This window comes from Schistocerca cancellata, chromosome 1 (genome assembly GCF_023864275.1).
Source record: "Schistocerca cancellata isolate TAMUIC-IGC-003103 chromosome 1, iqSchCanc2.1, whole genome shotgun sequence".
Taxonomy (NCBI): Eukaryota; Metazoa; Arthropoda; class Insecta; order Orthoptera; family Acrididae; genus Schistocerca; species Schistocerca cancellata.
In genome coordinates, this window is record NC_064626.1 from 210,263,810 (window position 1) to 210,290,251 (window position 26,442).

General features: G+C 39.5%; 1 protein-coding gene across 1 annotated transcript in view; it reads right to left on the reverse strand.

Annotated features, from left to right (window-relative positions):
• Positions 1-1,158: 1,158 nt before the first annotated feature.
• Positions 1,159-26,442, reverse strand: part of LOC126169137 (spermine oxidase-like) — an 80,962-nt gene continuing 55,678 nt past the window's right edge. The window contains exons 9-11 of the mRNA XM_049920617.1: positions 19,480-19,676; positions 9,830-9,971; positions 1,159-3,223 (exon numbers count right to left, since the gene is read on the reverse strand). Of these exons, the coding sequence (XP_049776574.1) occupies positions 3,095-3,223; positions 9,830-9,971; positions 19,480-19,676 (468 nt within the window). The 3' untranslated portion in view covers positions 1,159-3,094. The remainder of the gene's footprint in view (positions 3,224-9,829; positions 9,972-19,479; positions 19,677-26,442) is intronic.

Here is a 26,442-nt window from a genome sequence, read left to right on the forward strand (position 1 = left end):
GTAACGGACTTTATTATGGTAAATGAAGGTCTTCATTTTGAAATCTTTTGAAAATTACTGCTATGTAAAGATTGTCTATTGATGATGACTCCAGATATACTTATCTCCACTACTACAAATATGATGTCTTCATATGTGAATGTTAACTACACATCTCAAATATTTTGCTAAGGCATCATAAAGATTACTTCTTTTATGTATTCTCTAATTTTCTTTTATTGATACTTTTAATGCCAATAAGGAAATTTGAAACACATTGAACAGGTAAGCACAGAATAAAGAAAATAGTAGGATTGAACATGAACATCTTATGTCTTTATTTACATAGATTACATAGAAGCATCAGAAAAGGAAATGAAGACAAGGAACTGTGTAACAAACTGGCAATATCTCTCACAATTATTCATACCAGGAAAGCAATAAGAAATCTAGATTCTGGAATATAAAAGATAAATCTGAATTGACAGATGTGTTATAAGAAGCATGTATTTTAATATACAAGTTAACTTGTTGTCTACAATGAAAATTCAGTGGCAAAGTAAATTAACTTTGCCATATGTCTTTCATATATTGTCAGTGAAACAAATGTAGCCATATCCCTGCAATACTACTGTTATTAAATCTGAGAAACTTGTAAATATCTACTATGCTTAATAACTCATTTTGTGCATGTAATTAATTTTGTATTAATATAATTAGAATATGTGACATGACATCTTTCCACATATAACAGCATTAAGACAAAAAAAACTCATTAGAAAATAATGTATTACATTGTTCTTGTTCGTATCAGAAGTAAAACAGTCTGACATGTGAGATATCTAGTTTTGTGATGGTATGCAGTTTCCACAACAAACAATTATCCATGGGATAATTTTATGGATTTTTAAGTTGATATATGTATTTTAGATGTCCTAACAACTGACTGAAAAGTGTGCCCACGATTCACACAATCTAGAGAGTGTTTGTATGTTAACTGTTTGATTCTGTTAATATACAGATGCCGTGAAAGCCAATGGTTATGGTAGTTCAACTTTGATAAAAAGTTGGTTACTGATACCCACGAAATGTTACACAATCTGAAGTATACATGTCTGCTTGAAAATCTCAAAACTATATATCAAATGATACTTTCTTTGATGACTTCAAAAGCTTAAATAAACTGATCAGTTATGTTTAATGTTACACAGAGACTATTTACTAAGTCATAATATAAAAATTTATGAAGGAACAATAACTAAAGTTGTAGTCTTTCAGTACAAAATTTCATCTTTGGTATGAACAAACTAACTACCCTGATAAATGATACATGCAACAGTTCTATAACACTCCAGTAATTGCATGTGTGTGGCAGTTACTCTTATCACAAAAGCTTCTTGTTTTGCTCAATCCAGAACAGTGACAAGATTGTCAACAACACAACAACCCTATGAACAACATAGTTACATTACTTTAAACAATCTATACTAAAAGCAGAACAACCACTTGGGTAAAACAACAATAACAAGGCTCATTGACCAATAAATAATTCTTATTCAATACATAAACTCATGACCACAATGACAACTAACTCTGTGTATAAAAATACTGGAAATACAGTATGGCACAAGCTTCTGAAATCACAAAAATCTAATCTGTCTATTGGTTCTGTACAAAACAATGGCACTTAAAGATGAACTAATCTAGTTTATGGAAGACAGAGCCAAGCCTTCATCAAATATTAACTTTTCATATTTTTTGTTTAGCATTCCTGAATTTCATTCAACATACATCAGTTTTTAGTGGAAAGTACAATACGGAACAATCCTATATGGAATTGCTAGAAGAGCACTTTGAAGGAAACATAAAGTAACATTTAACAACAATAATCACTATGGAATGAAACAATCCCATACAATAAAATACATTCACAGTAAAAATATACAATGGCACTATCCATGTAACATTTCTCAAAAATTGTACATTGATTAAAAACAATAATGTTGTTGCTGCAGTGATAATTCAAATGTCTTTTACGTAGAAAATTTTACAAAAAAAGTCTTGCTTGTAAATTTAATGGAAGTAACCATATGGAATGTGTACAAAATATGGCACCATAATGACCCACATTTATTTCTGTCCTGTGAAAAGATTGTCTTGGGGATCAGATTATTCTGTTTACCAAGAGTAAGAACTTGTTTTAATACATAGATAAATGTCCAAAATGTAAGAAATGACAGTTTTACTTGATAGTAATTATTGATCAGCCAGACCCCACCAGCACTGTTGTGGCCATTGAAACATACACAATTCCTATGGTAGTTGGTAGCCTTAAACAACCACTTGCCTTTATGTAGCTGAAACTATAGCTTCAAAATAATTTTAAAATGTCATATGTCTATAGAGGTGGCAACCTATGAAATTACTTTAAGATATTACTCAACAAAGTTGATTTATATAGTTACCATTCACAATGTTAAAGCTATCAAAAACTGTGATTTTCACAATCAAACATTTGGGTCTCCATTGCAGAGTGAATTCAAAAATGGAAGAATTCACTTTCAACCAGTTGCATTACATTTCACAATTTTTAACTTCAATTATTTTGTCTTTTCACACTTTTTTTTGGAAGAACACGGATATAAACTTGTAAATAAATGTTCTTGTACTTTCTTTTCTGATCGCAAGCTACAATGAAAACTATGAAACATTGTCAGATTTTTTTTTTTTTTTGATCATGTAGTAGAAAATATCTTCCACAGGTCTCACTGGGAAGGAAAAAAAAAACACCACACTGACATGTCTGGGAATAATATGTAACTAACATATATAGTTTTAGAATATGCCAATACTCCTCTCAAATGTCGTGTACGGCACTGGAGATTTCCCTTCATAGTATGAGTAAAGCTAACATGTTTGTAAAGGTGCAGTTAGTGTTTCTTTTTTGTATAATATATTCTCCACATGTCAGTTCTTTTAAGAAGTGATTGGTATTATCATTCTTCTAAGTAGTACATGCAGTCTTCTGTATCAGTAAGTAGATTTGCTAACAGTACAGCAACAAGTTATGTGATATATCAGTTACCTTATATATTGCACTTTCTGATTTAAGGCTTCACAGCTTTGATTTACAATGATATTCCAGTAGAAATTCTGCTTGACGTTTTCCTGTTTCAAAAGCGCCATGTGTAGTAGAGAAGTAACACTCATGGGTTGCTTCTCCAGCAAAAAGCAGAGCTGGATGCTAAAAATGGAAATAATAAATTTATTTACATGTGCAAAAACAAATTTCATGAATAATTCATAATTAGTTGTCATAACTTATTACTGCTGATATGCTGTTATGGACTTGGCACTTCATCTGCACTTCCACTAAACAGTGGGAAAAATTGGCTTGGGGTCATATGAAAACTAGTGGGAAAATTTTAGTTTTTCATGATGTTACAAAAAAGAGTTACTACCACACAAATTTCACACTGCTAATGGGATAACATAAAAGGACATTTCTTGTCTGGAAACATGTAGACATAATTCAGCTACACACGCATGCTTGTGAACATTGCAGCACCAAGAGGAGAGCTGTAACTGGATTACTTACATAACATAATTCACACAATTAAGCTTACAGAGCAACACACGACACCAGACTTCAAGAATTCAGTGTGGTGCAAAGCTCTGCAAAGCTACACATACTACAACTAGAGGCTCAACGCACTGTGACAAGGTATCAGTGAGGGCTTGCATGTATTCGTGAAAAATCTCACTTCACGCAGTCAGTATGCAACTTCACAATACATCAACATCAATAGATGTTGGAGGACTATGGTGAACAAGTTGTTGACCAATGTCACCCCAGACCCGTTCAATGGATGACACCTGAGGCATCATGGAGACAAGGGGCTCAATAGTGAGTATTTCCCATTACTTACTGCTGGGCATTGACATACTGAAATATGGAATTTGCAATTGCCTGAAGGAGGGACAGAGCACCAGGCTCCAAAGCCTCCCTTATGAAGTGGTTGCAGTTCTGATCGCTCTCACTTTGTAGAAAACGAGATTAAGCATTGTTCTCAGGGGACCAAAACAACCGTGCTTGGAGTTTAGTGGCCCATGCCCTTCAACAATGCAAACTGTCAGGTTGTTTCATCTAATATGTCTGCAGCTAAAATAGTAAGATGGATTGAAGCAGGACTTATCTTAACATGGTAAGAATCTGCTGTTATGGCAATTAAATTGCATAAAGGAAACATCGTCTTTCTGTTTGTTTGTTTGTTTGTTGTTGTTTTTGAGGTGTAGGGGTGTTCAACAGTGAGGTTATCATTGTCCTCACAAATGTTAGAAGAAATAAATATGGTTAAAAGGCCTCAAAACATTGGCTCACTCAATCACTCCTACCTCACTCACACTGATCCACACAGTCTCTCCATATCACATGCCATAAAGCAAAAGAGAAATAGTGAAAGGTACTACACATGGAAAGAAAATGACAGAAGAGCTAAAGAACACAGCCCTGAAATTTTTGGCGACATGTTGGACAAATCACAAAACCATAAAAGTCTCACCACATTCATATGAATGTTACTTATCTGCCACAGCCCTCTGGTTCAAAAATAAAACACAGTCCAGTAAAATGTGGAGCACAGTGATCTGTATGCCATTAGCACAACATGTTGGAGGGTCGTTGCACTGGAGCAAGAACCATGCATCAGATGACTGTGGCCTATGTGAAGATGAGTAAGGAGGACCTCATCCTGCCTTCGTGGCTGAAAGCAGGTACGCCATGGCCGCATAGTGGGCTCTACTAGACACAGCTCATTATCTGTCAGTTCCATCTCATCTTTTGTTGAAAAATATTTAGTAACCTAACATTTAGCTAATTCTGAAATATTGATATAACACATACATGTGTTTCTTCCTGTTGTATTCATGCTGACCAGCAACAGTAATAGGAAATGAACACACTGACCAGTACACAGCAAGGCAGGCCATGGCATGCCACACTTCACGTGTGCAGAGTGTGCAGACGTGTGGGCCAAGACCCCGCCTATCTCAGCTTTGCTTGGCATTTCTCAGAAGTACCCGGAACTGCGCAACATTTCATTGAGTATTGTGGTGTGGCATATTTTCATTGGCCCAAATATCTTGAGTTCAGCAGAACCATGGTATCAGTGCTGTTTACCCTTTGCTATTTGCTCGTGGTATGAAGGACATTCACAGATCCAGTGGCTGTTTGCACAAAAGAAGGCAATCTAGTGATCTATTGTAACAAGCCTTTAAAAATGAATGGGAATGACAAAGAGAGGGATGAGAGTTCTCAATACATATCATGCAGTTGCATAAGTGTTGGGTGCTCCAAATTTGCTATGAAGGGATGTGCACAAAGAATTTAAAGATTCAGTTGACTATGAAAGAGCAAAAAATTACAAATATTGCCAAATGAGGTTCATTCTTGTGTATATCAAGCACCACTCTGAGCTAAACTTACATGTATGGAGCATGTGATGAAACTGGTGGTACAAATAGTAAAATTTCTGACTGCCGACTCCAGCATCTTGGGCTAGAATGGAGTTGGTGTGTGTGTGTGTGTGTGAGAGAGAGAGAAAGAAAGAGAGAGAGAGAGAGAGAGAGAGAGAGAGAGAGAGAGAGAGTGTTCTACTTTGTGTGTGTGAATGGTGTGTGTCTCTCTTTTTACTGATGAAGACTATGGCTAAAAGCTTTATGTAAGTATCTTTTAATTATGCCTGTCTACAACTTGACATGTCCTCTTTACAGTAAGTAGCGATGTGTCTCTTCCTACATTGTCAATATTCCTACCTGGAGTTCCCTATGAAACAGAAAGGTGTAGTGGTTATCCTCCTATATGTAACAATGGAACAAGCCCTGCAATTGCATGACCATCAGTATAAATAATTAAGAAAATATTTATATAATAGAGGGAAACATTCCACGTGGGAAAAATATATCTAAAAAGAAAGATGATGAGACTTACTAAACAAAAGCGCTGGCAGGTCGATAGATACACAAACAAACACAAACATACACACAAAATTCAAGCTTTTGCAACCAACGGGTGCCTCATCAGGAAAGAGGGAAGGAGAGGGAAAGACGAAAGGATTGGGGTTTTAAGGGAGAGGGTAAGGAGTCATTCCAATCCCGGGAGTGGAAAGACTTACCTTAGGGGGAAAAAAGGACAGGTATACACTCACACACACACACACACATATCCATCCGCATATACACAGACACAAGCAGACATTTGTAAAGACAAAGAGTTTGGGCAGAGATGTCAGTTGAGGCGAAAGTACAGAGACAAAGATGTTGTTGAAAGACAGGTGAGGTATGAGCGGCAGCAAATTGAAATTAGAAATTAGCGGAGATTGAGACCTGGCGGAAAGCAAGAAGAGAGGATATGCTGAAGGGCAAGTTCCCATCTCCGGAGTTCTGACAGGTTGGTGTTAGTGGGAAGTATCCAGATAACCCGGACGGTGTAACACTGTGCCAAGATGTGCTGGCCGTGCACCAAGGCATGTTTAGCCACAGGGTGATCCTCATTACCAACAAACACAGTCTGCCTGTGTCCATTCATGCGAATGGACAGTTTGTTGCTGGCCATTCCCACATAGAACGCTTCACAGTGTAGGCAGGTCAGTTGGTAAATCACGTGGGTGCTTTCACACGTGGCTCTGCCTTTGATCATGTACACCTTCTGGGTTAGAGGACTGGAATAGGTGGTGGTGGGAGGGTGCATGGGACAGGTTTTACACTGGGGCCGGTTACAAGGGTAGGAGCCAGAGGGTAGGGAAGGTGGTTTGGGGATTTCATAGGGATGAACTAAGAGGTTACGAAGGTTAGGTGGACGGCGGAAAGACACTCTAGGTGGAGTGGGGAGGATTTCATGAAGGATGGATCTCATTTCAGGGCAGGATTTGAGGAAGTCGTATCCCTGCTGGAGAGCCACATTCAGAATCTGATCCAGTCCCGGAAAGTATCCTGTCACAAGTGGGGCATTTTTGGGGTTCTTCTGTGGAAGGTTCCGGGTTTGAGGAGATGAGGAAGTGGCTCTGGTTATTTGCTTCTGTACCAGGTCGGGAGGGTAGTTGCGGGATGCAAAAGCTGTTTTCAGGTTGTTGGTGTAATGGTTCAAGGATTCCGGACTGGAGCAGATTCGTTTGCCACGAAGACCTAGGCTGTAGGGAAGGGACCGTTTGATGTGGAATGGGTGGCAGCTGTCATAATGGAGGTACTGTTGCTTGCAGAATGAGATTTTCACTCTGCAGCGGAGTGTGCGCTGATATGAAACTTCCTGGCAGATTAAAACTGTGTGCCCGACCGAGACTCGAACTCGGGACCTTTGCCTTTTGCTCAGATGGTAGAGCACTTGCCCGCGAAAGGCAAAGGTCCCGAGTTCGAGTCTCGGTCGGGCACACAGTTTTAATCTGCCAGGAAGTTTCGTACTGTTGCTTGTTGGTGGGTTTGATGTGGACGGACGTGTGAAGCTGGCCATTGGACAGGTGGAGGTCAATGTCAAGGAAAGTGACATGGGATTTAGAGTAGGACCAGGTGAATCGGATGGAACCAAAGGAGTTGAGGTTGGAGAGGAAATTCTGGAGTTCTTCTTCACTGTGAGTCCAGATCATGAAAATGTCATCAATAAATCTGTACCAAACTTTGGGTTGGCAGGCCTGGGTAACCAAGAAGGCTTCCTCTAAGCGACCCATGAATAGGTTGGCGTACGAGGGGGCCATCCTGGTACCCATGGCTGTTCCCTTTAATTGTTGGTATGTCTGGCCTTCGAAAGTGAAGAAGCCAGCTTCATCCTGACCCACAACTTCTTCACTTTCGAAGGCCAGACATACCAACAATTAAAGGGAACAGCCATGGGTACCAGGATGGCCCCCTCGTACGCCAACCTATTCATGCGTCGCTTAGAGGAAGCCTTCTTGGTTACCCAGGCCTGCCAACCCAAAGTTTGGTACAGATTTATTGATGACATTTACATGATCTGGACTCACAGTGAAGAGAACTCCAGAATTTCCTCTCCAACCTCAACTCCTTTGGTTCCATCAGATTCACCTGGTCCTACTCTAAATCCCATGCCACTTTCCTTGACGTTGACCTCCACCTGTCCAATGGCCAGCTTCATACATCCGTCCACATCAAACCCACCAACAAGCAACAGTACCTCCATTATGACAGCTGCCACCCATTCCACATCAAACAGTCCCTTCCCTACAGCCTAGGTCTTCGTGGCAAACGAATCTGCTCCAGTCCGGAATCCTTGAACCATTACACCAACAACCTGAAAACAGCTTTTGCATCCCGCAACTACCCTCCCGACCTGGTACAGAAGCAAATAACCAGAGCCACTTCCTCATCTCCTCAAACCCGGAACCTTCCACAGAAGAACCCCAAAAATGCCCCACTTGTGACAGGATACTTTCCGGGACTGGATCAGATTCTGAATGTGGCTCTCCAGCAGGGATACGACTTCCTCAAATCCTGCCCTGAAATGAGATCCATCCTTCATGAAATCCTCCCCACTCCACCTAGAGTGTCTTTCCGCCGTCCACCTAACCTTCGTAACCTCTTAGTTCATCCCTATGAAATCCCCAAACCACCTTCCCTACCCTCTGGCTCCTACCCTTGTAACCGGCCCCGGTGTAAAACCTGTCCCATGCACCCTCCCACCACCACCTATTCCAGTCCTCTAACCCAGAAGGTGTACATGATCAAAGGCAGAGCCACGTGTGAAAGCACCCACGTGATTTACCAACTGACCTGCCTACACTGTGAAGCGTTCTATGTGGGAATGGCCAGCAACAAACTGTCCATTCGCATGAATGGACACAGGCAGACTGTGTTTGTTGGTAATGAGGATCACCCTGTGGCTAAACATGCCTTGGTGCACGGCCAGCACATCTTGGCACAGTGTTACACCGTCCGGGTTATCTGGATACTTCCCACTAACATCAACCTGTCAGAACTCTGGAGATGGGAACTTACCCTTCAGCATATCCTCTCTTCTCGCTATCTGCCAGGCCTCAATCTCCGCTAATTTCTAATTTCAATTTGCTGCCGCTCGTACCTCACCTGTATTTCAACAACATCTTTGCCTCTGTACTTCCGCCTCAACTGACATCTCTGCCCAAACTCTTTGCCTTTACAAATGTCTGCTTGTGTCTGTGTATATGCGGATGGATATGTGTGTGTGTGCGCGCGAGTGTATACCTGTCCTTTTTTCCCCCTAAGGTAAGTCTTTCCACTCCCGGGATTGGAATGACTCCTTACCCTCTCCCTTAAAACCCAAATCCTTTCGTCTTTCCCTCTCCTTCCCTCTTTCCTCTTGAGGCAACCGTTGGTTGTGAAAGCTTGAATTTTGTGTGTATGTTTGTTTGTGTGTCTATCGACCTGCCAGCGCTTTTGTTTGGTAAGTCTCATCATCTTTCTTTTTAGATATAAGAAAATATTTAAATGGACTTATGGATATACATTATGGTCTCTGCTATGATATTGGAACTTGCACTCACATTTACTTATTGTGTTTACGTACTTGTTCTCCGTATATCAGTATGAACTTTACACTATTATTCTGTATTAGACTGCCACGTATTTCATGTTGTTTGTGTCCTGTAATGTTTAAATTTTAATGTTCTATTGGTGTTAATAAACTGCTTGCTGTGTGTGACATATTTGGACCATTATTTTTAAGGCAGGTCTCACATAAGAAAGATAATTCTGTTCTCTACATAGGGCCACGAGATTATCTGAATATGAGTTAATGTACATAAAATTATGAAGGTGAGGAATTGTGCAATGAAATAATTCTTGCTTGTTTTCATTGCTGTCTTACCTTCACATATGAATTATGACAGTTTTCTGCAGTAGTATAAACAGGTTCTGACAAAAGAGCAGGCCCAGAAGAGGACTTATCACAGGCACTGGTTGTATTGCTGTATCCACCACAAATATATTTGTTGTTATGCCATCGTGTCCTGCAACAACAAAAAGGGACCATCAACATCAGTTCAGCAACAAATTATTTTACCAGTATTGTAAACTAACAGCAATTACCCGAAAGCAATATTTTTTTCCAGATAAACATCAGACAATAACACACTAGATTATTAAGGATGAGAGGTGCAAATTTAAGAAAAAATGTGTATTTATTTTAAGGCAAAACAAATATGAGATAACATAGCACATGTAGGCTGCAACAACAAATGACAACAAACAAGAGTCTTTTTATCTCTCTGTTGTGTGTGTTTGTGTGTGTTTATTCAGCATGTGTGCTCAGTCAAAGTATCAAATTGTGGAAGCTGCATTACAGTTACCAATCCCATATCAAAGTGCCTATCCACTGCTCAGTGTAAATAACTTCCCTCACATCATTATTAATGTTACACATAGAATTTATAATTTATTTAGCTGTATTATATGAATAAGACTTAAGTTGGAAATTCTAAAGCCAAAAAAAAGGGGGGGGGGGGGGGGGGGGAAGAAGAAGAAAATGAAAGAAAAAAAAGAAAAGAAAGGAAAAAAAAACAATCATATGAGAACAGACTGTAGAGACCTGCATAGATTACACAACTGGGATCCAGGCATGCTGTTGTAAGGCATGCCACAGAAGTTGGCAGGTGCTAGAAATGTCAGAGGCTGCCACTCATGGATGCATGTGCTGGCTCTCCTCCATGCACTTTATCGGCAGGCCAACAGCTTATAACCATGGCAAGTGTCTTCTTGTAAAAGTTATTTCTATATGTAATAATGTGTTGTATCCATCATTGTCTGTACGTTCTTGTGATTAGAATACAGGGTGTCCTACTCAAACCTCCCTGATTTCAAAGACCCAGGAAAAAAATAAAATAAAAAACAAGTAGATATGACAAATAAAAATGTACCACATTATAGAGCATCCCAAAGAATTTATTTATTTATCATCAATACACCTTGTAATGGTCGCCTGGTCGTAGATATTGCTAATTGCTATAATCGCACTATTTCACTCCCATTTACGGAGCTTGTTAGCACTTGATGTTAGGTTGGCGCCATTACTGCTGCTTGCTGCTGGATCACTGCTGCTTGCTGGATCGCTGCTGTGTCTCGATGTTGATGCTGGCTCTAAATCTGGTTGTCTAGGGTTAAAAACATGAGGTCCCGTGTTTTGTTTTATGTGCTTTTGATGATAAAGGATGAACGAAACCAACAAATATGTAAACTTCAAATATTTATTTCTCTGGTGGCCATCTTAATTCCACTGTCCACCAAAGACTATGACACAACACAACTTCCTTTACATGTTCTTTGCATTGTTTATCCACCTCACACGATAACACACTAACACACTGTACCAAAGTGACATTCCGACTGCCTCTCGACCCTTCTTGCTGCTCGTATTTATAACATTGTCAAAGAACTACTAAAAAGAGATATAGTTTACAAGTCACATGTACATCTGTTATCATAATTTGTGCAGAAAAGTTATTAATTTGCGTCGAGTGACATAATTTAACATGTTATTAAAATGACAGACAGATTTGTTGACTTGACAGAATAATTCTTTGTTACAAAAAGTCCGTTTTCTAGAAGTTTGTCAATTGACTTCTCTAATTTGCATAAATAAGTAATTAACATGAATTATTAAGAAATACATTGGTTTTCGTCTAAAACAGGATTGATTTCGTGAATACTAAGTGAAACGGCTCCTAGTGAACAAATAGGTTTCACTGGGTGATTTTTATTTAAGGAGATCCAAAATACCTAAGTTGTACACTATTTTTCGTACTTCATATTAATTATTTAAGATGAACTCAGTGTTTTTACATGATGACATTTGCTGTATCAGTGATCAAGTGATATTAACTTTTGTGTGGGTTAGTTATTCAGTATAATTTAATGGGTTGACTGTTTATGGAGACATGTTACGCAATCATTGTTAACATACACAACAACTTTTCTATAATCATAAATACTCGTTAAACTGGTTGAATTTGGAGGGTATCGCATACTTCGGTACAGTAAAGCCTTTAATATGTTCCGTTACAATACCCCCCTCGGGTAATATCATTTACAGAATGTTAATGATATTAGCCGACTAGGACAAATGTGTCAAATTGTTAAAATTTTCGAAAAGTACTACTTTAATAAAAATTTTTTGTTTTTTTCTTGTTTTACTATGCATAATGTGAATGTATGCAATGACCGTTACACCGTTCCAAAATGACTTTTTCCAGCAAATATTTTAGTTGTGTTGTTTAAAATGCACTTTGTGTTATGTCATTCAGTATGACAGCATAATAAAAATAATTAGTAATATATGAAAGTAAAAAAAATGTTAATCTTTGCTCCCAGTGAGCCACATGGAAAATGATTAAAAACAGACACAAATATATCACATGCGATTTTAAGATATATCAAAAATATATGTAAATTATTTCAAAGTCAGTTCTCATTGAGTCACAGATTAATCAAGATAATAGAAGGAACATAAATATATTACATAGATGGACAGGTCATATGTCCATAGGAAAATATTGCAACTGTCTGCTCTTTTTGAGCCACATAAAAGAAATGAAAACAAAGAACATAAATATAAGTATGGACATGATATATAAACACAAACACTAGAGAAGTCACATGTATGAATATAATATGCACTTGCAAAAAAAAGGAAATATTTAAAAAACTTGTCTCCCATTGAGACGCATAGTCAAGACAGTACAAGAACATATTAATACTAAAATTGGACACTTAAATTGGTCACAACATAACACAAACATCAAACTTGGTGAACATCTGATTAACTGTAGAAAATTGTACACAAATCTTATGCCTAAGAACACAATAGTCACAAAATGATGGGTCTTGCACAACAATTTTTTCATTGTCTTTTATTTGGTGCAAGTATGTCCCATATTCAACAATACAAAAGGAAAGTAATAAATGTTTGTCACCTTCTTGCCCGTTGCAAGTAAAGAAGATGTCTCAAAATTTAATATTCCATAGTGACAATATAAATATAAAAACATTCTCTCAGAGATCTGGAACTTCTCCAGGGTCTGTAGGATGAGTGGTAGTTGCTATTAGACACACCCAGTAAAAAACTTTGCTGATAACATGCTTTATGGAAAATGGGTAAGTAAATGTATTCAAACAGGGAAATGTGCTTAACCATGTTTATATGGTTTCAATTCAGTGATGTTTCTTAATCCAAATAACCTTCTTGATCTGGGAAAGATAAGTCTATACGCATTAGGATGTGGGCTTTCTTTTATTTCAAATGGACAAATGTCAATGATTACTTTAACATATGGACAACCTAGCTCAACATCTTTGTCTATTTCAGTATTTTCAAACAATAGACCATTTTCAATTTCTTTAGTTCCTAAGTCTAATGTCTCTTTCCTACACTTAGACGCATCCCTCTCTGTTTGCAAACCATTGACAATTAAACATAAACCTTTGTTTTCATCTGTTCCTTGTAACACTGTGTTGTCACTTAACCAACTACTGTTTTCACCCCCTTTTTTATAAAGTCCACTACGGATTCTTGTCCACCATGTAGGATACAAGGTTGCACTTACCTTTGCTAATTCTTTCCAAAAGGCATCTTTGTTTATACGGTGTCCATAGTTGTTCCACAAAACTTCTAAAAACTTTTCCCCTTTTTCTTGAAAACACACATTTACATTCCATCCCTTCATATTTTCTTTAATATTATTATTATTACCATTCTCATAGAGTAGTGTTTCATAGTTCCCAATAGGCAATAGCTTGTCCTCAGATACACATTCCCTAGTCTGCATTTCACTTACATTAACCTCATTATTACCCATGTTTGTCACACCACTTACCTTTACCTCATCATCACTTTTCAATTCTACAAATACTTTTATTTCTTCCTCCACACTCTCATCAACAACATCACTTGATTTAGGATCATTATTTAAATGTCCCTCTATTACTTCTTCCTCCTCCTCCGCAACAACCCCATCTTCAGTTTCCCCCCTATGTATCTGAATCTCAGCAATTGAGTCTTTGGCTCCATTAAACACTTCGTCATCCCCCTTCTTATCAAATAAACCCCCCAAAATGGATTCTATTTGTGGTGTGTCTGACTTGATATTAACACCAGTATCCTTTTCAGCCCAACTATGGAACTCTGCAATACCTTCAACTTCTGCACTTTCACTAACTACCTGTGCTTGAACACTGTTTTTATTAACTGTATCACTTTTACTCATAGTATCCCAAAACCTTTTATTAAATTCTAATTTATTCATTCTAACAACATCAGTGTTTTCATGGTACTTACTCTTTATATTGTATCCTCTCCTTTTCCAGTTTCGGTTATGTGTTGTCCTATCATAATATTGTCTAGCCCCAAAACTACGGACATCTAGTGGGACTGTCCACCGTTTCCTGGCTGGTTCCCTCCGTCTGTCCGTTTGTAGTTGTTGTTTTGTTCACTAGTTTCAGCAAACCCCCTTCTATCTTGTTCTCTTCCCCAATACCTACTTCTATCATTCCTGTTATCTCTCCTCCATCCTCCCTCCTGTGTATTGTTTCTGAAATCATTTTCATATCTCCTATCTCCCCTATTTGGAGCATTATTTCCAGAATTTTCAAAGTCTCTCCTCCCATAATAATCTCTATTTACATTCCTGTTCCACCCCCCATACTGGTTGTTGCCAGAGCCAAAACTTTGGTTATTTTCTCTTTCCAAGGCCCTATCTAATCTATCTACAAATTTCAGGAACTCTTCCATTGAATCGTCTGGTCCATGGACCAATTCCCACTGCAGTCTCTCTGGTAACCTTCTTTTTAAAACATCAATTTGTGTCATAATATCAAAAGAGTTATTCAAGTGAGCAAGCTTTTTCAATTGATCTCTGCAAAATTTTTGCATTCCCCCTACTTTCCCTCTATACACTGGTCCATTTAGAAATTCTGACTTTAATCTGGCTTGTATGGATTGTGACCAAAATTTGCAAATAAATTTAGCTTCAAACTCTTCAAAAGTATTCCAAGAATCATTATTCTCATTTGCCCAGGATAGGGCCTCCCCTTCTAGAAACCGTTTTACTAACTTGATTTTTATGTTATCTGACATTCCTACCACAAACATATCCTTACATTGGTGAATAAAGTCAATAGGGTGCAGATTTTCACCAGGAAAGCATTTCACTTGGATGTGCCCATACATTGTATTTTGATTGTAAATCGTTTGTTTGGACATCAATGCGTCCTCCAATTGTGTACATTTAGTGTGTATATTTTCTACTTTTGTATCTACATTAGTGGTATACAGGTTGTATTCTTGTTTAAGGTTTTCTGAAGTTTTGTCTATTCTCTGATCTAATCTTTCAACTTCAGTATCTACTCTGTTGTAGATGACAGCAATGCTGTCTGTGTTAGCTTGTATGTTTTCATTTAAACTTTCAACTTTAACTTGAAATTCTTTTCTGAAGTGTATCAACTGTTCTCTAGTGTCCTTACTGAGGGTAGTTTTAATTTCCTCACACTTCTCATTGAGATGAGTACCTAATACATCAAAATTGAAACTTAACTTATCCAGTCTATCTGTGTTTTCTTTCAGTTTCACACTTATTTCTTCACTGGATTGTTTAAGTTGCGAGCTTATTTGAGTTGCAAACCCTGCTAGCCACTCTGTTAAGTTTAATTGTTCACCATCCCCTGGTTCAATTTTTACATTTCCTACGATCTCATCACTCTCAGGTAGAGACATGTTAACTATTAATTATTTTAAATGACAACAACAACAAAATACCTTGCTTTATGCTATGATGTCGTGATCGGTGTTCCTGTTGGTTTCTTCACTTCTATTCGATTTTATTGAAGCTGAGGTCTTGATTGATGAATTCCGTTGACATAATCCAGACGTTAATCTTCCGAGCGGTGTGATGATGGTTTTTGGTAGTCGCACAAACACACTTTATTTATTTATTTATTTTTGACATATTTTCACTGTTGCCACACTGCACAAATAAACTTTTTTTGGAATGCTAAGCACTTACGAAATTTATCGCTGCACTATTATCATCGATGCACCTAAAGCTCCCGGCTGAGCCCCCACTTTTGTAATGGTCGCCTGGTCGTAGATATTGCTAATTGCTATAATCGCACTATTTCACTCCCATTTACGGAGCTTGTTAGCACTTGATGTTAGGTTGGCGCCATTACAATGCATTGTAGTAATCACTGCTGCTTGCTGGATCACTGCTGTGTCTCGATGTTGATGCTGGCTCTAAATCTGGTTGTCTAGGGTTAAAAACATGAGGTCCCGTGTTTTGTTTTATGTGCTTTTGATGATAAAGGATGAACGAAACCAACAAATATGTAAACTTCAAATATTTATTTCTCTGGTGGCCATCTTAATTCCACTGTCCACCAAAGACTATGACACAACACAACTTCCTTTACATGTTCTTTGCATTGTTTATCCACCTCACACGATAACACACTGTACCAAAGTGACATTCCGACTGCCTCTCGACCCTTCTTGCTGCTCGTATTTATAACATTGTCAAAGAACTACTAAAAAGAGATATAGTTTACAAGTCACATGTACATCTGTTATCATAATTTGTGCAGAAAAGTTATTAATTTGCGTCGAGTGACATAATTTAACATGTTATTAAAATGACAGACAGATTTGTTGACTTGACAGAATAATTCTTTGTTACAAAAAGTCCGTTTTCTAGAAGTTTGTCAATTGACTTCTCTAATTTGCATAAATAAGTAATTAACATGAATTATTAAGAAATACATTGGTTTTCGTCTAAAACAGGATTGATTTCGTGAATACTAAGTGAAACGGCTCCTAGTGAACAAATAGGTTTCACTGGGTGATTTTTATTTAAGGAGATCCAAAATACCTAAGTTGTACACTATTTTTCGTACTTCATATTAATTATTTAAGATGAACTCAGTGTTTTTACATGATGACATTTGCTGTATCAGTGATCAAGTGATATTAACTTTTGTGTGGGTTAGTTATTCAGTATAATTTAATGGGTTGACTGTTTATGGAGACATGTTACGCAATCATTGTTAACATACACAACAACTTTTCTATAATCATAAATACTCGTTAAACTGGTTGAATTTGGAGGGTATCGCATACTTCGGTACAGTAAAGCCTTTAATATGTTCCGTTACAACCTCTACATGTGAACCACTTGTAGCACGAAGAATATCGAGTATATATGCAATTTCTTCCCAAGTTATTTGTAACATTTCCTCAGTTATTATTGCAATCGCATTAGTGACATGATGTCACGATGTAGGAATATCGTCCACTTTGGTTGCATACACACGGTCCTTCACGAATCCCTACATGAAGAAATGAAGCAGCGTAATGCTGGGTGAATGTGGTGGCCAGGCAATGGGTCCTCCACATCTGATCCAATGATTGAGAAATTTCCTATCCAGGAACTTGTGAACAGCTGTTGACCAATGTGGCGGAGCTCTATCATGTTGAGAAATGATGTTGGGTTGCAAGTCTTGTATTTGAGGGTACACAAACTCCTCCAACATTTCCAGATACACTGACTCATTCACTGTTTGTTCAGCAAAGAAGAACAGTCCAACAATCCTGTTGTGCATTAGCCCGCACCAAACGTTTAGTTTAGGGCTATCGCTAACATGCTCATGACAATGTACAGATTTTGCGAACCCCAAATCCAAACATTATACCTATTAATCCTTCCTGGTAGATGAAAGGTTGCCTCATCTTTCCAGGAAGCTCTCATCCATATCAATATGCTGCAGCATATCTGCTGCAAATTGTTGTCAGCACAGTTTGTCATTCAGATGTTGCAGAATTTGCACTTTGAAAGCACACATATGAATATGCTGGTGAACTACATGATGCAATGTTGATTGAGGTACATCAAGTTGCCTAGATGATTGATGAATTGACTTACATGGGCTTCTGAGAAATGTTTGTCTGATGTCCTCCATTGTTCTCTTCTGAAACTCCATAACATGAACTGCCAGAATGTTTCAGAACACTTCCTATTGTCAGAAACTTCCTATACCATTCCTTAATTGTTTTCTTGTGAGGTGGATCACATTCATAAATGTGAGAATAATTTCTTTGCACAGTAATTGGCGATTTAGTTTCTGCAAACCACATTACTGTTTGCACGCGCTGCAGTGTAGTCGTCATTTTCACTTTATGCGACCATGCTGCACTCTGGTGACAATACTTGGCATTTCTGACACGGGAATATAAATTCTTTGAGACGATCTACAATGTGGTGCATTTTTCATTGTTTTATCTACTGTGCTTTTTCTCTCCTGGGTCCTTGAAATCAGGGAGATTTGAGTGGGACACCCTTTATATTGGCAATGCGTAAGGTCATATCTTTGTGTGTTTTTTGTTGTGCTTTTTGCATCTGGTTGTGACATGGAGTCTCTGCTTCAAACACTGGTGCAGCAGCAGAAGGATCTCCTTATGGTCATGCAACAGGCTTTGCCTGCATGGCACTCTAATCCTTCATCTCTGACTTTTTCCTCTTCTATTCCCACAGTTTGATGATGCAGCAGAAGATTGGGAAGCATACAAACACTGCCTACAGCAACATTTCTACACCTTCTGTGCTATGGATGCAGAGGTATGTCGTGCAATGTTTCTGTCATGGATTTCTCCTGTTTCGTATCAGGTGTTGTGGCAGTTGACCCCATTGCAGGAACCTTCCTTGTTGTTGTTTGACAATGTATGTTCATTGTTGTCTTCCTACTATCACTACCACATGCATTTTGTGGCAGCTATGGTTGAATCCTATCAATGCAAGAAGCAGGCCCATCAGTCTTATTGTGCCTAGGATGCGACCATCCACAGCCTTAGTCACAATTGCCATTTTGTCACAGCCATGTCAAAAGCATTGTGTGCAGATGGCAGGTTCATGATGTTATCATCTGATCTGTCCCAGATAAGGAAGTCCAGCAATGGGTCCTCCAATTACAAACCCCTCCCTCAAAGTGGTTTTGTCAAGTGCCCATTCGTATGAGCTCAGCAGCTGGAAGCCTGGTATGATGTAGTGGCAATAACAGAGTGGCCCTGCTGTATCTACTGCATTCAGGGAGGGCGACATAGTGGTAGTGCAAGCTGATCAGTTTGGTGCCTTCTGAACAGTGATTAAACAGCACTGTAGCCACCGCTCCCTGTTGCTGTACTGTGGGTCTTATTATGCCCAACATGCTGGGGGAGTGTCCCCAGCATTGGGCTGTCTGTCATGAGTGTTGATAAAAACCACCGCATTATGTTGTAGAACAAGGGACCCTCTGCCATGGTGGCTTGCAAAGTACATATTTAGTTGTAGCTGACAATTAGATGGAAAAATTTGAAAGCTTAAAATTTTTCATTCAATGTTCATCTGTACTTTTCTTTTATATTTTTAGTGAATAAAGCCACAATTTTCTAGTAAATACAGCTATTTCCAGGACTAGAAAATGAAACTTAATTATTTCAAATACCTGTAAACTGCTCGGGGCAATGGAATATCATTCCTTTTGGTGAACTTCTGTAACAGTTGTGTGCAGTGTTCTCCCACCAATTTCTCTGGTAAATCTTCCACAAGTATGGCACCATTACCTCCTACCCATCCAAGTAGAACTGCTCTTTGTGTAAGAACAACATCAAATCCTGTTACATCTCGGGTCCAAGAGAATTCCTAAAAAAAAATTACCAAAAAAATGATTATTGTTATGTTCTGATTCACCAGCACTTTACACAAGTCTACAATGTGCTTTAGTTTTATCACACCACTTTACATTTTGACCAGATACAACCATTTTGTCCCTTAGACATTTACACTAAAATAAAGTTACAATTATTGTATTGGTTGTTTCAGAAAGACTATCAGGGTTTGAAAGCTTTGTAGTATTTGTTAACCTTGATTTGCATTGGTAAATGATAGATGATAAAAAAACAGTCTGAACTATAAGTGTCCTGTGTCAGCAAAATTTGTCAAGTGACACCATAATTGGTATGTCTGGGGTAAATGAAGTAGCAATTGCTTCTTTAGTATTCAACTACGATTTAGATGTGACGACCAGCCTGAGTACCAATATGGAGGGCAAGTTAGAGATAGTCAGGCTTCTTGGCCACAACTTGCTCCTGTGAGAGGCACCACCGCATCAGCTGACATATCACCTGGGCTCATCCATTGATGCAAGTGTGCTGGTAAATACCATGGCCTCAACTCACCAGTCAGTGTCTCACTAGTTCAATAATGCCTCACATACTCGCCTCACATACTTGCCTGTATTACATTTCTTGATATGCATTGCTCCCTGAACTACCGGTATTATATAGGCTTCAGATGGCTTTACTACTCTCCAGACTTGTTTCTGGTTAGATGTTCATTTCGTGAACTCCACCATCCTTGACCTCAGGAACAGCCTGTTTGTTTCTATGTTACCATCAGTGTGAGCGATCATAAACTGTGTTCTACCTACACCAAAGAGAACAGAAAAGTAGCAAAGATAACTTTCTCACCATGCTGTCATTCTCATGCAGCATGGATTCTGTGTATCAAAAGTTAGGCTGCAGCAGTTACAGCAACAACAGCAACAGCACAAGAAGCAATAGGGATTCCAGCAGCAAACACTACTGCAACAGCAAGATAAACAGCAGGAATTCCAGCAGAAGCAACAGTAGCAGCAGAAACAGCAGTGGTAATTACAACAGCAACAGCAGAAATTGCTGTTAAAAGTGCTGCAAAACCAGTAACAGTCAGCAGTTGTTGTTTCCTTGCTTACTCCTCTGCTATAAGGTTACTTTGATGAGGTAAATGAGAGTTGAGAGATCTGTTTTATCTCATTGTTCTTCACTTCAAGGCAAGTCAGATAAATGACACAGAGTGTCAGAGTGTGCTCTTACTGTGTCTAGTTATCATTTGAATGAAGTGGTGTAACAACTACATCTACTCTCAGAATCCATTAGTTTGAAATTTTCTGATGTTTGTGGTGTGCTGAGAGACTATTACCATCCACAACCCCACATAGCTGTCCCTAGGCTCAAATTTAACCAATGGGTTGTGCACCATAAGCAAACATACATAGGCTGCTGACTTGCGAGACTTAGCACGTAAGTGTGATTTCTCCTGTAAACAGTGTGATGCATTGTATGTGGACTCATTACTCCATGACATTATACATCTTTCTTCTGGTTGAGAAGTTATTGCGAAGGCTTTAGAACTGTCTGATCCAATCCTGAGCTATGAGCTTAAAATTACTAAAGCTCCCAAATAAACTGCATCTCCACAAACTATGTCCATGATACTTCTGGTGTCAACATTGTTAGTAGTAATAGTAATCACAGTTGTGCTCTATGATCGCAATTTACAAAGTACTACTTCATCTGGTAGTCCAGTAACATGGGATTCAGTAGTTAATGCAAAAATCACTGATCCCTTGCCCTCGCCATTAATCCTTCACCCTCGGTGTTGCAAGCAGAGGCTCACCAACTGCTTCCTCCTTGCCATTTCGAAGGTGGCCCAGAAAAGTTAGTGCTGTCAAATCATGTCCAGTTGTTCACCATTGCACCAATTGTGTCACTGCTCTTTCTGTGACATCATCTGTTTTGCCTGCCACAAACCAGGGCAGCTGGCAAGTGTCTGCTTCAGCCGACATGTGACAACAACAATGGCCATCAGTTTACTGCACGCTATCTTGCCGGTGCCCTTAGATGGTTAATCAATTTCATAAAAATGTTGTTAAATTAATATAATCAGAGGTGTACCAGAACCCTTCCTTGCAACTTAGAAAGTGCCTTAGGTCGGTCCATTGTTTTGCAATGTTCCATGCTGGCAAACCCTTAACGCTTGCCATTGATGCATCAGACTGTGTCATTGGTGCCGTGGTGTACCACAGATATGTTGATGCCATGGAACAGCCCATTGTATTTGCATCTACAACATTAAATGTGGCACAGTGGAATTGTTCACAAACAGAGAAAGAGTCATTCATTATCATAAAGTGTCAGGAAGTTTTACATATATCTCTGTGGTTCTAAGTTCCACTTGATCACTGGCCACCAGCCCCTCAGTTTGCTATTCCATCCCCATTCTAAACTTCATGATAGAACAATTCATGATATAAAAATGCAGCGGCTGTAATGGTGGAAATTTTTCCTGAGTAATTATACCTACGAGACTGATTAGCAGACCACCACACGGCACTCAAATGCTGATGCACTTTTGCTTGCCTTGTGATCCAGATGCAGAATTTAATAGGCATGAAGTGTTGTGTTTTGCCTCGGACAAAAGTCAGTGACACAATCTCAACAAACTCCTGACTATGGCACATGAAGCAGCAGCAGGAATGGGCCATGATCCAATACTCTGCAGGCTGTTATCTGCTGTATGGCAAAATTGCCCAGAGCATCTGCCTAAGGACATTAATCTGGAATGGTGCACCTATTTTTCATTAAAGCACAGGCTTAATGTCACTGTGTGTCTTTTTGTTATCTAGGGATGATTCTGAATGCAGGGTGGTAGTTCCTCCCATGCTCTGCATCTGCACACTGAAGCTTCTCCACACTGCAGATTGGGGTATGTGCAGAATAAAGGCAATAGCACAGTACCATATTTAATGGACTGGTGTTGACACTGCCATACAACACGCCATCCAGAACTGGTAGGCCTGCACCCAGAATCAATCACCTCCAGCATAGCATTTCAGCCTCTGGCCATGCCCTGACCACACCGGGCAAACAGGGCAAGTTGATTTCACTGGAGCTTTCCATGGAGCAATGTGATTGCTGGGTAAAAAGTTCTCAGTAAATTTGCTGCGTCAAATTTGGATAAAATCCCAAGCTTCCAATGACTACCTTCACCATCACCATCATGGGCTTCATCTGACTGCTGGGAAATTGAAGATGTTCCTCACTTTTAAGCCCATAGGATAGCATCTAACTGGTTGGATTTCATCATGGTGACAGCACAGAAATGGTACTGATGTGGTGTCCAGTATGTCCATGCACACTGGTAGTTCCTCTCATGTATCCGCATATTGAAGCTCTTTGCATACTCTATCTAGCACGAACTTCCAGTGCCATCACTTGCATCAGGTGGTAAGCTATGAAAAGTCTTCCTTTGTGCCGTTTCTTTATCAACTGCTGGCTTTCATGCATTGCTAAGTACACTACTAGCCATTAAAATTGCTACACCACGAAGATGACGTGCTACAGATGCGAAATTTAACCGACACGAAGAAGATGCTGTGATATGCAAATGATTAGCTATTCAGAGCATTCACACAAGGTTGGCGCCAGTGGCGACACCTACAACGTGCTGACATGAGGAAAGTTTCCAACCGATTTCTCATACACAAATAGCAGTTGACTGGCGTTGCCTGGTGAAACGTTGTTGTGATGCCTCGTGTAAGGAGGAGAAATGCGTACCATCACGTTTCCGACTTTGATAAAGGTCGGATTGTAGCCTATCGCGATTGCGGTTTATCACATCGTGACATTGCTGCTCGCGTTGGTCGAGATCCAATGACTGTTAGCAGAATATGGAATCGTTGGGTTCAGGAGGGTAATACGGAACACCGTGCTGGATTCCAATGGTCTCGTATCACAAGCAGTCGAGATGACAGGCATCTTATCTGCATGGCTGGAACAGATCGCACAGCCACGTCTCGATTCCTGAGTTAACAGATGGGGACGTTTGAAAGACAACAACCATCTACACGAACAGTTCAACGATGTTTGCGGCAGCATGGACTATCAGCTCGGAGACCATGGCTGCGGTTACCCTTGACGCTGCATCACAGACAGGAGCGCCTGTGATGGTGTACTCAATGACAAACCTGGGTGCACGAATGGCAAAACGTCATTTTTTCGGATGAATCCAGGTTCCCTTTACAGCATCATGATGGTCACATCTGTGTTTGGCAACATCATGGTGAAAGCACATTGAAAGCATGTATTCGTCATTGCCATACTGGCGTATGACCCGGCGTGATGGTGTGGGGTGCCATTGGTTACACATCTCAGTCACCTTTTGTTTGCATTGATGGCACTTTGAACAGTGGATGTTACATTTCAGATGAGTTACGACCCGTGGCTCTACCCTTCAGTTGATCCCTGCGAAAACCCTACATTTCAGCAGGATAATGCATGACCGCATGTTGCAGGTCCTGTACGGGCCTTTCTGGATACAGAAAATGTTCGACTGTTGCCCTGGTCAGCACATTCTCCAGATCTCTCACCAATTGAAAACGTCTGGTCAACGGTGGCCGAGCAACTGGCTCGTCACAAAACGCCAGTCACTACTCTTGATGAACTGTGGTATCATGTTGAAGCTGCATGGGCGGCTGTACCTGTACATGCCATCCAAGCTCTGTTTGACTCAATGCCCAGGCATATCTAGGCTGTTATTATGGCCAGAGGTGGTTATTCTGGGTACTGATTTCTCAGGATCTATGCACCCAAACTGCGAGAAAATGTAATCACATGTCAGTTCTAGTATAATATATTTGTTCAATGAATACCTGTTTATCATCTGCATTTCTTCTTCGTGGAGCAATTTCAATGGCCAGCAGTGTATATAACCACTGTCTATACTGAAGTTTTTATCACAGAGTTTAATTTCAATTGCTTCTCTAGCCACAAAGACCCAATAATTCAAAGTGTGGGGCAGAATTCTCATATGTTCATACATAATTTGTGTGTATTTAACAGGCTAAGCTCAGCCACCACTGTCACTTCAGGTGACACTGATGTTCAACATAGCAATCAGCAACAGTCCATATAGACTGGTGATGTAACTACAGCCATACTTGCAAGGAATATTATAAATTCCCAGCACTCTCAGGCTGAGATTATCTTTTACATGTCACAACATTTCCTTAATTTTCCTTGGCAGCCAAACCACCAGTTTGATTCCTTGCCTGTTTACGATTCTACCTATCTTTCAGTTATTGCACTGCAGAATGGGAGGGTGTTGGTCCTCTTGGCTTTGATAAATGGCATCTCATCTTGGTTTTCTCAACAGCATTGACTTAATATCATGGACTAAATACCCAAGCCTCCTGAACTCCATCATCAGATGATTCATCTCAGAGCTCCTTGCTCCTTGTACGTGTTCCTTGAGTGAAACAATCCTGTTACTATGAATTAGAATGTTCAGCATAAACTCTCTTCTGAGCTGGATGGTGAAAGCTTCACCCCCTGAGATACAGGTCTGTATGCATTGGCTTTCAATTCAAGTGACCAAGTCATCCATCTGCTTTTCATTTCAACAACACTTCTAAGAAATGCAACTTTCCATCCATCTCTATCTCTGCCATAAATCTTATGTTTGGATGCATACTGTTCATATGGTCAATGAACTACTGCAGAACCTCACCACCATGCACCCAAATTAAACATATCTGAAGAAGCAGGATGGATGGAGGGGAGCTCATTTTCTGAAACCCACCATGAAAAAATTAAGCTACGGCCAGTGACAGTGACAAACCATGGCTGTGTCATCAGTCATTCAATAATAATTTCACTGTACAAAAAACACACAGTCATAAGGGAATGTCAGAACAATTTTAAGAGTTCAGGAGGGAAATGAGTGGCCAACAGTCTTACTGTTTCTTCTCCTCATTCTTTCATAAACAGGAAGACTACATCGAGGCTGACCAAGATTTCATTTGAGAATATTTAATTGCAGTCTGCAGTGGCTGAATATAAGTGCCAATAATTTAGATAAAATAGGTAGTAATTTAGATAAATACTTCATCACCTTATATGTAGCACTCGTGATCAGTCTAAGTGGTATGCATCTTGGTGCATTTCAGGCAGATTGTACACAAATCAAAAAATGTTTTGTATCACTCCAGTTCCCAGAACTCCTGAAGATAGACGTTGACTGTGGATATTATATCACAGACACAGTCCCTTTGATTGTTCAGAGATATCACTAACCCTGCCCAAAGAAATAAACAACCATGCATGAGCAGTGTCTATTAGATGGAGGGGGTCCGACAGCCGATCAGTTCCAGTCATTCCACCAGGAAGGAGGTACACAGCTCATGTTGTCTGCAGTTCAACCATGCTTAGACAGTCAATACCATGGTTCAATTGCATCTGCATTGTTACTTTATGCCAGGAAGGGCTCTCAACGAGGGAAGTGTCCAGGCATCTCGGGGTGAACCAAAGCGATGTTGTTCGGACATGGAGGAGATACAGAGAGACAGGAACTGTCGATGACGTGCCTCGCTCAAGCCACTCAAGAGTTACTACTGCAGTGGATGACCACTACCTATGGATTATGGCTTGGAGGAACCCTGACAGGAATGCCACCATGTTGAATAATGCTTTTTGTGCAGCCACATGATGTTGTGTTATGACTCAAACTGTGCACAATTGGGTGCATGATGCGCAACTTCACTCCCATCATCCACAGTGAGGTCCATCTTTGTAACCATGACACCCTGCAG